The following is a 17,219-nucleotide window of genomic DNA, read 5'->3' on the forward strand; positions in this document are numbered from 1 at the left end:
AAGAAGGTTGTTTAAAAATGGTTTCCATTCTGCCAATCTCTGCAACTTCAACCAATCTTCAAACCACGAAGTCCTAGAATTTTACTATCGAGACTGCAATCCTACTAACATTAGTTTCAATTTATCTAAACATTAGTTTCATAAAGTTAAAATTAACTTTTAGATACGAAAGGTACAGTGGTAAAAGTTCAGTTTTAATAAGGAGTTTTTTGTGCAGTTTCAAATTGACGCCAGTCCCAGGATTTTGCAGAGTATATCATTATTGCTTCAGAAGTTGCGAGAAAAAAAAAGATCATTGTTTTCATGAACGTTGTGCCAAACAGTCCCAATCAAATTCTTCGAAGGAGATAGTTTTCTTTAAATGGTGTCCTTCCATATTAAGGTTGCTAGTAATGGTGAAACCTAAGAATTGGTATCTTTCTTTTAATGTTTGGATGTTATCCTCCTCAAAAAAAAAACATTTCTCTCTTACAGCCGAACGCTCCGTTCCTTTTCGAAACCATTGCTTTTGATTTGCTAAGATTTACCGTAAGGTTAAATTTCAAACAATATTCTCGTAACATATTTACTCGTTTCATAAGCTGCTGCGACTCGCGTTGTGCTGTTGGTAGCACGAGGTCATCCTTGTACAAACGAATTTTAGTCGCAAGCACTGCGCCGCAAGGCATTTCTTAAAGCAGGTCTTCAATTCAAAATTTCTTTAAAGATAATCCTAAAATAAGTATATATAATGCTAGAAGCTACTCGTAAAACTTATTTAAAAAAGCAAGTTTTTTAATACTTGGGCTTGAATTACTTTTTTAGAGCTTATTCCACAACTCTTTGTATTTTATGACAGTCCTCACTCTCCTTAGAATACTTTCAAGCAAGTTTTCAATTCTTGTACTCCTGTACTCAAGTTTATTCAAGGTTCAGCGAAATATGCCAAGCGTCTTCTTAGAATGGCCTACAAGTTTTCTATCGAATTCAGATCTGGACTTTATACCGGCGGCTTCATGTTTTGTAAAGATTATTCTCCAATCCTTTGAAATATGTTTCGGATCTCCGTCTAGTTGAAAAATGTCTTCTTCTGTGAGATAAGCGCTTTTATCAATAAATGTTGGCAAGTTATCACGTAGAATAGAAAGATATTGTTCTTTTTTTTCATTATTTCTTCTATTCTGAGGTTTAGCCAAGCGAAGTAGCCTCTACCCATTAAACTGTCAACACCGTGCTTCATTGTTACCTTAACCTGAAGCTTTTGGAAGTTTTTATGCCACAAATGTTCAGCACTCTAATTTTTTTTTGTAGAACTTTTCACATTCTTGTCAGACAATTCTGTTTTTTTATTGAAACCCTTACTTATCTTTTAATTTAATTGCTCTATCTAAAAATGTTTTGGCTACAATGATTTCAGAAACCATAAAAAAATACCTTGGCATAAGTTGTCTGTAGGATAATTTGGAATTAGGTTGGAGCAATGACGCCGACCGTCCTACAATTCTGCTGATTCATAGATATGCTTTGAACTTTGTTTACATTTTTGTCATCATTTTTTATAATTTTTCCGTGTTTGTTAAAAAAGGCACTTCTGATATGGTGGTAGAAAAAGTTTCAGTTAAATATTTTTATACGTTTGTCCTTTTGGAGAATAAGTTTTTCTCAGAAATAAATTATATGAAAGTTTTCCAAATTACAAAGCTTTGTCTTCTATATACAGTTTAAATCCTTTTTTTGTTGAAAAATCGCTTTACCACAAATGGTTTGAAACTTTTGACAGATTTTTGTTAAACAGTTAATCTATAACAACTTATGAAGATTTTTCGAAAATGTTTTAAAATAATATAAATATTTCAACTGAACATTGAAGAAAGGAAATAGATTTGGAAAATCATCAAGAATTTTATTTAAAAAAAAATTCCTTCATAAATTAAGATAGTCTTAAAATAACTTCAGTTTATGGTTTTCATAGGTGATTTAAACCTATTTTAAAACAAGCGAAAACGAACGAACGAGTCTAAAAATAAACACGATGGAACCTATGTTTAAGCTGTTTTTAAAATATACAAGTTACCAAAATAAACAAACTAGTTGAGAAAATTACGTTGCGATACATTTTATTTTAAAATTAAAAAACAAAAATTAAAATGTTTAATCCTTAAGCGTATATAAATATTTTGCTGGATGTTGGAATGCTACCACCCAACAGAAAACGAAAGCTCTACTTAATCCGAATCGACCCCTGTGAAATAGATGAAGACAATTTGTATGACAGTTGTCGATTTGTGAAAAAACCGTCAATTTTATGATTGACCTTCTAAATATTAAATATTGAAATTCAATACAAATTTTTTCAATATCTGTGTGTTTCCAAATCTTAACAGCACCAATGCGACTTACGTACAATTTCTCAACTATCACCAAACACAATAATTTAAAAGATTTCAAAGATTTTGGCTCCAGCTAAGAGACCGGTTATAGCTATTAGTAAAATCGATCAGCAACATTTTTGTTTTTAGTTTTTGAACACGTTACAGATTTATTTCTAGCTAAAGATTGATGCAACAAGATGAATCCTATATTCTAGTATTTTTTTTTTAAAGAAAGAAAGCATTTAAAGTTTTATTTAATTTATAAATCCATTTTATTTTTTTTAATGATGAAATTTCATTTTACTGAACAGCTGACTGCCAAAAGCCAAAAAAAAACTGCAATTTCGTTTTACTGCTGGTGTTCCAATTTTGTACTGTTCCGATCACATCATTTAAAATTTTACTGATGAAAGCAACAGCAGCAAAATTGTCTGAGGCGCGAAGCTCGATGTTATGATCGAAAGAAAACAACAGTTAATGACGTACATTTACTAATTGCTATAAACGCTCATCAGTAAAATATTTCAGATTCCTCCTGTTTCAAATTTTACTGATGGATTTTACTTATAGCAATAACCGGCCAGTAAAAGCTGTCATTGAAGTCGGTGTTTCCCTTTGATTAGAAAAGAAAGCTATATACTGATTTGATTAGAAATCACACAAAGATTTTTTTAAGAATAAGAAGTGTAATTGCAAAATTATTTATTTTTCTCTAAAAATGTATTTTTCTATTTTCCGGACGGAAACATCTGATACTTTAATCTTCATAAGTGAAACGAATCGTTCCAGTGATTTGTGTTCCAATTTTACAAAGTTCTAATGACAGATTTCTGCAAGTAAACATTTTACGGTGGTTTTCAATCAGAATATTTTTTTTCAATGAAAGATATTTTTTAATGATCGCTATAAACGACCTCTCGAAAAAATTCCAATGTTTGTTTTCAGTAATGAAAACCAATGATAGCTATAACTGGCGCCTAATGCATTTTATTTTTTTCCCCTCTAGAAGCCATGTTGTATAGCTTTATGCCAAATTGGACTAGAATTGAAGTAGAACATACTTTAAACCTCTTTCTAACTAAACAGAGCTGACAAATTCTTAATGAATAGCAGCTGTGTCTAACCTAGATGTTAAATTTAGACTCCAGTTCAAATTAACTCGTCTTTAAATCTTGTTTCAAATATGACTATAAATATGCCCCCTAAAGTTTAAAATAATAGTGATTTTACATTTCGAAACTTAAGTTTATGATATTTTTGTATCGAAATCAATCCGTTTTTTTGGTTGTTCTTAAAACAATTATGTTTTTTATTTTATATATTAAAATTCTCTCAAGTACCCCGACAGGTTTTCTACAAAGTTTCATAAAATTCACAACTATACCTAACACATTTTTCATCATCAATATCAAAATTAACGTCTTTCAACTTTTTTTTCTTAAATTTTCATCACACAGCCACAATTAATGTAATCATCTCAACGTTAACAAATTAAAAAAAATACAATAAACAAATATTCCCCAAAGGATATCGCTCTATTCATATATTTAAATAATTTATGATCTGGATGTACCTACTCGTTCTCGTATAATAATAACTATTAAATGTCTACTTTGCTGTTCTTTAAAAAAAACGATGTGTTCATTACAATAATAATTCTGAGATAACAAATTATATCAAACAAAAATAACTTAACAAAAAGTTACAAATTACAATTTTTAAAAGAGTCTATCAATGTTTTTAATTAATCTTAAAATATTTACAAAGAAAAAAGAATTTAAAAAAAGGAAGCCGCTTAAAAATTAAACAATAATAATAAAATACAATAAATTCTACGCTTTCAAAAGTGGCAATAACTGTTGATATTTACACTATATAAGATGAAATCCTGAAACATTTTTCAATTACATAATTTATCAAGGTTCTTACGCATCAAATAAATTTATTAATAATAAATTCAATAGAAGGTAAGAATCAAAAGTTTTTTGGTGTGTAAGATTCCTTTTTTTTAGATCTGTTTATACCCTTTTTAAATATATTATATATTGTACATATATATTTATATTTAAACAAATATTGTATTATAGTTTTTTTTTTAATTAACATTCAAATGTAATACTTATCTTAAGCATGGATTTCTTTTTGTGTATGTTTCAAAATTAAAATTAATTTTAAAATATTGAGATAAACTTTAAAATACAGCATTAATAATTTAGAATATAAACATAAGGTATTTTTTTCTTACGATTTTATATCAACCAACTTTATTTATTTCACATTGCCACGCCCCTTTTTGGAACTTTCTTGAACTTTATAGTTAAGGTCAGGGGATATTGTTTAGCGCTCTTGCAGATCGATGCTCTGACAAGTAGGCTTACAGTGGTGGAAAGCTAAATATCCCTCAAACTTATTAATCTTTATTAAAAGTGTTCAAATAAGAATAACTCCATTTTAAACAAATTTAAAATTTTCGTTCCTACAAAACATATTTTTGTAATAATTTGAAAATTTTGTCAAAAATAACAACAATAGACTAAAAAATAAATTCACATACGTTATATAAATATAAATTCACATACGTTACGAAATATAAAAATCTTTAAGAATCATCATCATCCCGATGATGAGGATGATTCTTAAAGTGCGTTTTATGACAACCGGCAGCCGGTCCTGTCTCACACAACAAGTCTTTATTCCAATAATGAGCCGACGCCATCACACGACGCATCCTTGTTTACGCTTTCTCTTTAGCGTAAGCATGGTCTACCTCGATGTCGCCTACTATATAATGTTCTATAAAGGGCTTTCCGAGCTGATTCCTAGCCCACCGGAGTCTACCCAACTTAGTTTTTGTCACAAAATTAGCTTCGAGGTAGATTGCATATACAGTTCATGATTGTAGAGTCTCCAGAATCGTCTTTCCTCACATAAGTGATGTTGAACCCTTGGCAAGACCTTTTTCCTGAACGCCACTAAAAGATCAGAGCGCCTTTTACTAGGCACCCAAGTCTTGGATTAATATGAACTATCAACTTGTACAGCAGCAGCTTAGAAGTTTTGTCAAGATTTCTGGATTTAAGCATTGAAAGACGAAGGCTCTGTTGGATTTGTGTAACCGCTCGTGTATTTCTTCTTCTATATTGTTATCGGAAGCTACTATTGACCCAAGGTATTTGAAGGATTGCACTACTTCAAATTCACACTCTGCTGCCTTTATTGGTTCAACAATGTTTGTTTTTCCTTTGCTAATGAATAGCCCCAGATCTTGCGCCGCCTGCTCGATCTGTTTGAAGGGATATTGTACAACTTATTCGGTTCTGGCTGGACTTGGTGACGATAGTCCCTGTTGTTGACGTTCCAGAGTCACGGATTGCTTTCTCTAACAACGCTAGGTTGATCAGTGGCACCCATGCAGAGTCTTATGTTTTGCTTTGAGCTAAGAACCGTAAGTTTCTGGCGACAATAATTTTTAAGCTTCCATTTTATTGTTGTGTCAGAAATCGATTTTATTGCTGCTTTGCTATCAACGAAAACCGTGGTATAAGTCGGTGAAAGCGCCATTATTGAGACCTGTATTGCAGGGTTTGCCACTACCAATACCTTGGCTTAGTTGACGCTGCCTTTATCAGGGGAGTTTAAAGGATTAAGCGAGATCAAGTGTTTCCGAAACGAAACCTGCTGTTTCCAACCCGTGCACTCATTGTGCACTCATTCATGTCTATCAGGAAAAATAATTGTGACGAGTTGATTAAAGTTCAGACATGGTTTCATATAGTCTGTGCTCACATTGCTCCCCTTCCTATAAAATCTGTACATGTCCTATTTGGCTAGTTTTCCAGCAACTGGTTTGACTGAGTACACATACATCTTGTATCCTTATGGCTCAACCGCGTGTTAGGCAGTCGAGCTTTTGACAGGTTTTTTATAAACTTTTCGATATCATGTCATAAAACGCCACCTAAAAACTTGCAAAATATAATTTAGCTTCAAACCTTGGGCGTTGAGAAGAAATTTTGTAAATAATTAATTTATTTTTTTTATTTTTTTATAAATTAAACAACAGAAAGAAAGACACTGTTGCGATACGACTGGGAAACAAAACAAAGGTCAGGTTTAGACGAAATAAGCGACTTGAAAGTAAGGCAAGTTTCTAGCATCTCATTGGCCAGCTGTCAAAAAATTGCCTTCCAATCAAGGCAACTTTGTTGGAAATTGACTGGGAAGAAACAATTCCATTTAATGTTTTGTGTAAAAGGGTTCCCTGTCAAATTGGAAAAGAAGTACAAAACAAATCACAAATCGTGATGGGCCTTGTCTGAGGAGTATTTTGTAGATAATAATGTTTTTGATAGTTTTTGTACGATGAATTGTAAGTAGAGGTTAGTGAAGCAAAGTTTCAAGTTTGAAATTTATGACACTTGAAAAACTAACTAGTTGCCTTGGTCAGAATGTACGTTCAAAGAATGCATTTGACTGCAAACAAAGTCCCTTATGTTGCCTGAACCTACTTAATGACAATACAGTTGTCAGCTGTCAAAACGCGACAAAATAGAGAACAGATATATTAAATCGAGTTCATGATATTTAAGATATAATGCGAGCACAAAGCTAGAGCTACCATTTCAGATTGCCTGATAGGAGTCCATTGGTCCCAATCCATATGTTAAAGTCGGCATGACCGGATGCATAAGTCTGGTTTAGCTACTACACTTTTATGAACGCTATTGTGGCATATCTGCGGAAGTTCCACAAGTACGAACTTAGTCATAATTTTTAATAGTTTTTCATTGTTTTCGAACGAAACAAAATTTTTACTGGAATTCAAATGTAGTAACAACCATGATATAGAATTCCAACAATGCTAAGTATTTTCAGAATTTAGTTGCTCGGTGGCATAATTGAACTTTATCCCATTGAAGTTATTTCACTTCTTCAAATATTTGTATTTTACTTTTTTTCATTAAAAAAAATACTTTTTGATTTATTTCTTTAGATATATGGAATTCCCCGTAAATCTGCGACCACAAAATTAATATTATTATTTCGTCACCTTATCAATATCGATTAAAATATCATAACATTTTAATATTTATTATAGTAAGTCACTTGGATATTAGTCTGATAGTAAAATCACATTGATTAAAAAAACAAATGCATTTCCCCAAAATTTGTTTGTCTTTTTCTAGTTGAAACAAATAAAAGGAGTAATAAACAAATAAAATTTGGTAGAAAGTTGTTTTATATTTTTATAAATAAGCTAATTAAAAATTGCACTGCTTTGATAAAACAGCTAATCACATGCTCATTAATAATAATTATTAGCAATTTATGCCATTTTTATTTTGTTTAAACTCAGTTTTCGTGTGAAAAATAACATAATCAGATTTTTGATAAGACATTGTGTTTGATAAAACGCTTATGAAAATATACAACATGTATTTAACAAAATTTCGATATCTGCTGGTCTATAAATTTGACCAGTAAGGGTGTTCCTAATTTAAACGTTTATTCTATGTTAATTTACATTATTCATAACGACAATCTTGCAACCTTCTAGGAAACGGTTAGTTATTAACTAGATATTATCACCCTTAAAATGACTCATGACTCAAAATGTTTACAAAAATCTACTAATCAAGGAGCTCTATCGTCTACTGAACATTCTTGGCTTCTTCTCTTAAAAATAATTACTAAGTATTTTTAAATTAATAATATTCTTATCCACTTAATTCTTTGCACAATTTTATACAAATCTATTAATTCAGTTTGTCTTTATTAATAAAGTATCACATTTAACACACTGACTAGAAAAGATATTGTTTGGTTTCTGTGCTTTTTATGTTGATAGAAAGTCATCAAGTTTTCATAAGGTTTTGAAAATAAACCACTTTAAAAATGCTTAAAAATAAACCAAGGGCCAGTTTTTTTTTGGATTCAAGCACTTCGTGATAAGAATTAAGTATTTGAGGAAAGGGGCAGTTATTTTTCTTTTTATTAGAAATAAAAATTATATACTGGAAAATCACACAAATAATTTGTTTATCAAGAAATTAATTTAATTGCGCAGTAATTTTTCGCGAAAAATGCATTTTTCCATTTCCTGAATGATTTTAACCAGGTTATTTTAATGACAGAAATTTTCAATGATCGCTATAAACGACCTGTACACACAACTTCAATGATTGGTTTCAATGATGAAAACCAATGGTAACTATAATGGGCTCCTTAGAGTTGATCGTTTAAAGTAAACTTGACAAGTAGAAATACAAAGAAAATGGAACGTTGTCAGTGAAACAATTAATGTTTCGAAAATTATTCATTGAAACTTATTTTATCATTGAAAAATTAAAAAAATTAAATAGAAAAAGTTGTGGGTTAAAATAGTCTACAACTCATCAGCTTCAAAACGACACCAAACAAAACAAATTTGACTCTCTTATTCGCTTTTAAATTTCGAAACTAAATTTCTAATGATGAAAACCGATATTAGCTATAACTGCCCCCTATAAGGGTAAGTTTAAAGCAGAGCATATCCCTTCACAACAAATCATTATGATGATTTTGAAAAATACTAATCTTTATATTCTAGAAACAGTTTAAATCTTTTTATTATCTCACTTAGTTTTCCCAATTTTTCATTCTCATTAGTTATGAGATGACTTACGTATCTTTATTAGATTCTATTTGAAGTTTTGAAAAATCTTAAATGTAATCCCTTGATGTGTGCTTAAATTCAGCAATACCCGTTTTCAACATTATTTATTTTCAATATATTCCAAAAACTTGATGTTATAACCTTAAGACTAAGAATTGAATGATGAGTAATGAAGATTTTTATGACAAATAAACAATATACTTACAAATTTTAAACGAAGTATTGAAATTGGGGATTGTAGATATCAAAAATCCACGAAAGGCCACATGGCCTCAAAAAATCTATCATACGTTTTTTTTTTTTTAAATTACAAAATTTTGTATCTCAAAAAACTGACATATACATAGATTGTTTTCGAAGTTGCCAAGTTTACCTACATTAACTTCTTGATGGTGTAATTTGACCAGACTTCTTATCCAAAAAAATCAATGTTTAAAATTTGGAAAGAAGGTGTATAGAAACTCTGGTGCTTCACTATCGTCTAGACATAATGAGAGAACTAGGGACTTCGTGCTCCTATCAAATTCTGAAGAGTGCTATAAATTTTGCATCCCCTATTTTTGAACTCTCGAATTCTTTTTCTAATATCATAAAATTCAAACATTAAATGTTTCTACGACCGCGACCATTAAAACACCCTGTACCCACAGTTAGAAGGGATTACTGGTCAAATTAGCAACAAAATACTTTTTTTTATATTTCACCTCTGCAGAAAGAAAGTTTTATTTTTACATTTAGTTGATGCTTTGCACTCGTTTAGTGTGCAACGCACCCACCTTAGATTCTGTTCTTCTGCACCTAATAAATAATAAATACTCGACCCTAAAAAAATTAAAAATTTTGCAATATACCGTTATAAAAAAATATCAACTTTTGTTTGTTATTAATTTTATTGTTTTTGTGAGTGACATTTTTGTTGTTGTTTGCTTTTTGCCTTTGAATTCTTGTTGTTCTAGTTGCATGTGCATTTTTATCTCACTTATAAAATTGTCAATTTTTAATAGATACTTTGATACTAATTGATTTTTCTTCCCTTCTTGTTTTTTTCTTTTTTATTATTTATCTTATTTTAGATAAACGAAGCACTTGAATTGGCCCTACAAGCTATTGATCTAGAAGAAGACAAAATTATCATCGATATGGAAAAGAATAGCGTCAAATCGAGTCCAAATCATTTAGAAGCACAAAGTGAAGTAGAAAACTTGACCATTACTGCACCAGTTGTTGTTGAACCTATCTACGAGAACATCTCTTCAGATAGGATGATATTGAATTTGCCACCTCCGCCTCCGCTGCCATTATCGAGCTCATCATCAGAAGCTGTAATAGTGGAGACAATTCAAAAAAAAGTCTCCAATACGACAACAACAACAACAACATCAATAATTGAAAGAGACATTTTTAATAGTTCAAGCGATAGTAATTCATCGCTTAAAATTGCCGAAGATGAAGAAGAGGAACCATACTATCAGGTGCCTAAGTCAAGTGAGCCCCTGTATCAAGTTCCAAAGCTGCAAAAGCCAATACCTTTGTACGAAAATATTGAGATGTTTTGTACAGCCCGAGGAGATGAATATAATACTTCGTCTGGCATTCCATTGCATTTGCAACCTCCAAAAGAGAAGCCACCACCACCACCAGTTATGGATGCAGCGGATAGTGATGATGCGGACGACGATGATGGAACCGGAAGTGCTGGTGGTAGCAGCACAAATACTTATGAAACTATTCCGCGTAGCGTGACGGAAAATGGAGGCTCAGTACCGCCAATAATGCGAATGAATTCCACGAAGAGAATTAAAAACGAAATTCGCAATAAACGATCCAGCTTCCTTGGTATTGAAGGATCTGATGATAGTTTCCTGGAGCTAACCGTAGCCCCACCACCAGATATGGTGCAATTATTGCAGGAGGAGAGACGTTTGGATAAGCAATTGTGCATAAAAGCTGGCCTATATGACAATTCTGATGCTGGTAAGCTGACATAGATTTCGTTTTATTTTAATGATGTAGAACACAGACTTATAGGTGCTATGTGCAATGTGCATTGGGGTGGCAATTGGAATGTTAAATAATCCATTTAGAACTGGGAAAGACCTTTAGCCCTTGTACAATAGTAGTTATTTTTTTAATGTATTTATTTAAGTAGTCGTTTTGTTAGAGACAAAAAAGAGAAATCAATAATGTACGGAATTGGTGTAGTAAATCTGATCGAAGGCAACAGATGTGTGTGGACTGCACTGATTTGATTTACCTATAGGTGACAAGTGAAAGGTGACTTGAAGAAACCATATGGTTGCACATTAAGACGACAAATAATAAAATCGTTCATAAACGAGTAAAATAAAAAATATGCATACCTGTATATTATGCTGACTTTAAAGTTCACACAAAAAACTAACCTTGGATAGCTTTCTAATGGTATTTATAAAATTGATAAGGTATTATCAAAGTTTTTTCAATGGCTTCGCAAAAATGATTCAAAAGTATTCAGTGGTATTTATCGATTAAATCGAAATCTATTTCATTTTATCTGGGGTATTTGCTTTTATTTGTATTTGTTATTTGTTTTCTGTCTCTAATTAATTATAAACATTTGAACTGGAGTAGTAAGTACGCTTATGCACATAAATACATGTGAATCGCCGAAGCTGGTAGTACCTAGTTGTGCCATAAGTTCTGTTCAAAATTACTAATTGTTGAATTCCTCGATGATTTGCTTTCTGTAGGAAATAGCTTGTGTATAGAATTTGATTAGTTTTTCCTAATCACCGATGTGTTTACGATGCATAATCTTCCTATTATTTCGTCTTTAATTTAACTACTTTTACTGAAATAAGTGGCTCTGAATATCTTTGTCCGGCCTCAACTTGTAAATATTGCACATTAATGATTAGAAACGGGTGAATCTGCTTCAATTTAGGTGAATAAGATCGCATATTGCCTTGAAAGTCTATATCACTTACCAATATCAAAATTGCAATTGAAATCCAGAATAGTCTAAGAATCTATAGATGCGTGTGCTGCTCTTATTACTATATTTATATAGCTTTGATGAACTACATGGCTAAAGCAGTTGAAGAGGTTAAAATATATAAAGGTCCATTCTTCTCTTGCAAAAGCTCTTTCATGCCAATGTAGACAATGTCTGGAGTCAATGGCATTCTGTTTTTCACTCAGAATTCTTTTCTTTGTTGAAAAAAATAAATTTGGTAACCTTTCTCCACTTTAATCAAATATAGTTTATTTCTGAATATATATCAGGTGCAGCTCTAGAGTGTAGAAATAACCATCTTCAGCACCGATTTCTAGATTCAAGGAATAATTTGGCGTAGTTGCTGTGAGTTTTTAAATGATATTTATGAAATATCGCTGAAGCTTATCTATCTCATCAATAGAAAAAAACCAAAACTCCAAACTTGTGCACCATATATTTGTATAGATCTCCAGACAGCCAGAAAGAGTTTCCTCTCTATGTTAGGTTTCTATGCTTTTTTGTAGAATTAATTGCTAGATTTTGTCTGAAGGTTATCGTAGGCGTTAATAGAACTCTCAGATATTTGTTACTTGTAGTTATTCGTTCTCTTTTGTATTTCAAATGTTCCTCCATTCCGCAACACCATTATGTCTCATTTTGATTTGATTATCAACCTCCAAACTTCATTTTATTGTTCGAGTCGACTTACCATCTGTTGCACAACACTTATTTGTGTGTCCTCTGTCAGGATAATCATAGATAAGCCATAGTAGAAGCCTTATGTTTTATGTTTAAGTTTTCTATTTTAAGACCTTTCAAAAAGTCATGGAGATTGTAAACAGAAGTGGTGATAGAAGGCATCCTTGTTTGAAACCATAAAGAGTTTCGAAATATTCATATATCTCTTCTCCTGTAGATATCTCAGAAACAGTGTTATTACAAATGGACTGAACGAACCAAACGTATTTTGCTTATATTAAAATTGAGTGAAATTAATAGATTAACAAGCTCCGAGAGATTTTATCGAATTATTAGGAACTCATAAGAAATACTATTTTCTCCAGAAGCTTTATTTAATTTAACATTCGTGAGCAAAGTTTTAATTTTGTTTATTTGTCCAAATCTGGATTTGCAATAAAGTTAAGTGCGTATTGGAAAATGATCTGACAATATAGCATCCTAGAAATAGCTCATTAACCGATGCTTTTCCACTCTGACAATAATTGTAACACTATTACATTACATTACTGTTTGATATTTTTAACACTGCTAGCGTAAGCTCCATTTGAAGAATTTAAAAATTCGTGTGACAAACTCTTTCGGGCACGCTCTCCAATTTTGATGACAAAAAATAATATTAGTTATTAAAATATGGACTTCCCGTGAACAAATCTTAAGATATTAAGATTAAGATATTAACCCTAATTAGCTTTTGTGTTGACTAGGTTAGTGAGATCTTTAATCAAACGCTGGCAAAACCACTGCGTAAGCTTTTTTATTTGTCCTACTCCTCAGGTCTCGTTCCGAGAGGATGGAAAACTGCATTTGTCCGGCCCATTCCCAAAAACGGCGAATCTTCCTCACCCTCTAATTATCGACCGATTGCACTTATTTCCCTTCTTTAAAAGGTCATGGAAACGGTGATTAATTATCAGCTCAAGAAATATCTTGAAGATCGAAAGCTTCTTAATGACCGATAATACAGCTTTTGTAGCAATAGGTCTACTGGTGATCTCATTGTTCATCTCACCGAACAGTGGAGCAAATCTTTACATCGCTTTGGAGAAAGTAAGATTTTTGCACTAGATATTTCAAAAGCATTTGATATGGTCTCTTATCGAAAAGTCTTGCTTTCGGGTTTCATGAATCCCTGCTTCATTGGATTAGTAATTACCTCTCGGATCGTTCGCTACAAGTAGTATTGGATGGATTCAAGTCATAAGTCCATAAAAGAAATGTTGTGTGCCCCAGGGCTCTGTTCTATCTCCAACACTCTTTCTCATTTTTATTAATGATCTCCTGTCTGCAACTTCTAATGCAATACGTTGTTTCGCTGACGATAGTACTCTTAGCTTTTCATATTCGTTTTCAGACTCACATCCCTTTTCTTCGGAACTGTGGAACTGCAACGACAAAATATAATAAGCTCATTAAATTCCGACTTAAACAGCATTGTACAATGGGGATTAAAAAACCGCGTGGATTTTAATGCTTCAAAAACCCAATGCTGTCTTGTATCGTTAAAGCGAGATATACACCCCTTGCTATTATGCGTGGGTGGCACTTGCATCCAGGAGACTGAACATCTCGATATTTTCGGTATGTGTATCACCAACCACCTCTTGTGGAACGATCACATACGCGATGTCGTCAAAAATGACGCAGGGTGTTTAGGTTTCCTTAGGCGATGCAAGAAATGTTTCACGTCCAAAGCTTGAGTAAAACTCCCATCTCTGGGCTGGTGCTTCTGCAACTTACTTAAGCCTCTTGGATAGTATTGAACGGAGAGCATTTAAATTGATAGGTGATAATATCATCATAAATTCATTTACTTCGCTTGAACATCGTCGTAAGGTTTCTTGTCTCACCCTGTTTTACCGTTATTTTAACGGTTTATGCTCAAGAGAAATAGCCAGCTGCATTCCTCCCCTTAAACAGTTCAACCGTAATACTCGCGCTTTTAGAAATGCTCATCAGTTTACCCTCGAGCCCAACTTCGGCCGTACTGTCAAATACAGAGATTCGTTCTTTAGCCGTACTACGCGAATTTGAAATATCTTACCACACTCTGTCTTTCCTAGTCATTGCAATATTCAGGAATTCAAAACCAATGTACACCGACATATCCTTTCAAACCCTCTCTCTTCTTCCTAGTGCTCACATTATGCCTCTGCATAATAAGGGTGGTAATAAAAAAAAAAGCATGGTGAAGGTTGCGTTTGCCAATCTTTTTTCTGTAACACATCAATTCGTGTTAACAGAAGGGAAACTTAAAACAAATTGGCATTTTATTCAGTGCTTACCTACTAATGTAAATATTTAGAAGAATAAGATAACCAATTTATATAAAATGAATGATTTGAGAAACAATGTCGTCATGTTTTGTAACTGAATTTTAGGAACGACTATGTACATACTTAGAAACAGATCTGTGTATAATTTTGATATTTAAGTAGCCTAACATTTTTTAGACCTAAAACATCTCTTAAATTTATCACAAAATGTATTTAGATCAAAATAGAATATAGTATAAATCTTTCTTTGTTCTAATTTCAGGTGAAAGTCGTGATTCAGGTGTTTCTGAGAATCACTCCCGCCAAAGTAGTGAACCATTTACAAATTCATCAGACGAGCCTGATCATCATCATGAAGAGCTTCTAGCAATTCATGCTCGAATGAATCACAATGCTGAACAACAAAGATTACTTATTCCTCAAAATCAAATGATACCAGGCATTGAAGAAGCCAATGCTAAAATCCAATGCATCGAAGATCAAATTCGTGAACAAGAAGAAGTGTTGCGCGTTGAAAGAGAACTTCTTCAGGTCGAACAAGATGAACTTAAACGACAGCGTGATAATCTTATTCTACGTGAGAATATTGCACGACGTGAGCTACAGCATGGCGCTAAAATATTAATGTCAAACAATCGTAGATCATTACAAGATATCAATGCAACTGTTAATCAGAACAATCAAAACAATAATAGCAACAATAATATTTATGCAAACATCCAAAATCAGCAAGTATATCAAATCGAAACAGACTATTGCAGGTCAATGTCGGATTTGCCGTCCGATTTTCGGAGTGGATCTTCCAAATTAATTCAGATGCCTCCAATGAAACCGACTCGTTCACAAATGATATCCGATGAGCATATTCAAATGAGAATGTCCCAGCCAAATGTACATCTGCCGCCAGCTGCATCACATGGTAATATGTCTAGGAACGCTTTGCATGCTCTAAGTGCAACCCCAAAACCAAAATACAATGACGCCTGGGTGCATACGAAGCGAGAATTTGCAGAAAATAAAAGTGTCGAAAATGGATGGGTGTCTTATCAGCAGAAAAGAAAATCCGTCCCAGATACATTTAGCTACAACAATCACTGGCTTGTTCAAGAAGCTGAACAGAGAAGAATTGAACAGCAGCGTGGATTGAGAAATACAAATACAAATGGTTGGACGAGGGGAGTTAGCAATAATAATAACAATAATATTGGTGTGCCACCTAATACACAACCTGGCGGGTGTAAGGATAACAAACCTTTGCCAGACGCTGTTATTCAAACTCTCACACAAAGAGTCCAAAGCAAAGGAATCGGAGAACGAAAGAGGTATACATTTGGATAATTGATTTATGTTTTGTATTGATTTATTAAGTTTTTGTTTGTTTGTTTAAGATTCGAGGATGCACATGCTAGTGTACCTAATCATCAAATTGGGTCACAAAGTATTTTACACAACTCATCACCAACTCGATTATTGGAGAAGACTGTTGCTCAACACCAGCAACAGCAAGACAAAATACTTAGTGTGAGTGGTAAAAAGAAGTGCTCACATTGTGGCGATGAATTAGGTATGTTCATTTCATTTTTTTTAAATAATTGTTTGTACAAAAATACTACTTTTTATATTGTCTTTTGAACATGGGGATTTTGCCAATGTAAAACTTCTCTGTAAAAGGGTTTTCCATACCTAAGGTTCAACTACTTCCCTTTAGATAAATCTTTTGCTCATTTTATGAAAATTTAATGGTCGCATTTAAGTCTCATGTTGATTATTTATACTCTTAAAAGCTTATAATGTGTTACATTTCCCTTTTATCTTTCAACTTCTTTGTCAACGTCGACAACTACCGGATTCGGGGTCAATTCGACAGCGGAAAATCAGCCACTCTGAACTAGCTGGTTTTTATATTATTAATACTTTTCTCAAAGTAATAGGAGAGATCCTTTGTTGTTTTTGAATGGATGCAGTTGTCAAATACATATATCTTACCACCAAATTCTTTGGCCATACACCACGAACCCCATCGGTAGAGATAAACAATAATCGCCACGATGCTCCTGTAGGTTCATCCGAATGTGTGTTTCAAGAAGACTCGGGGTTACCCCTTTGTCAATTTTTAAACGACGACGATAACCTTCCTCTTGCACATGAGAGCGAACAACGAATGAGCGAATAGACGAACAAACGTGATGTTATACATTTCAAAAAGTCAGTTTCTGACAAAA

The 17,219-nt window shown here is 32.8% G+C and overlaps 1 protein-coding gene across 2 annotated transcripts in view; it reads left to right on the plus strand.

The window, feature by feature from the left end:
- LOC129938734 (uncharacterized protein CG43427) overlaps positions 1-17,219 on the plus strand; it is a 145,279-nt gene that overhangs the window by 122,858 nt on the left and 5,202 nt on the right. For both annotated transcript variants that reach the window (XM_056046460.1, XM_056046458.1), the window contains exons 7-9: positions 10,080-10,980; positions 15,260-16,319; positions 16,386-16,561. In XM_056046460.1, the coding sequence (XP_055902435.1) occupies positions 10,080-10,980; positions 15,260-16,319; positions 16,386-16,561 (2,137 nt within the window). The remainder of the gene's footprint in view (positions 1-10,079; positions 10,981-15,259; positions 16,320-16,385; positions 16,562-17,219) is intronic.

Source organism: Eupeodes corollae, chromosome 1 (assembly GCF_945859685.1).
Source record: "Eupeodes corollae chromosome 1, idEupCoro1.1, whole genome shotgun sequence".
In the NCBI taxonomy this organism is placed as follows: Eukaryota; Metazoa; Arthropoda; class Insecta; order Diptera; family Syrphidae; genus Eupeodes; species Eupeodes corollae.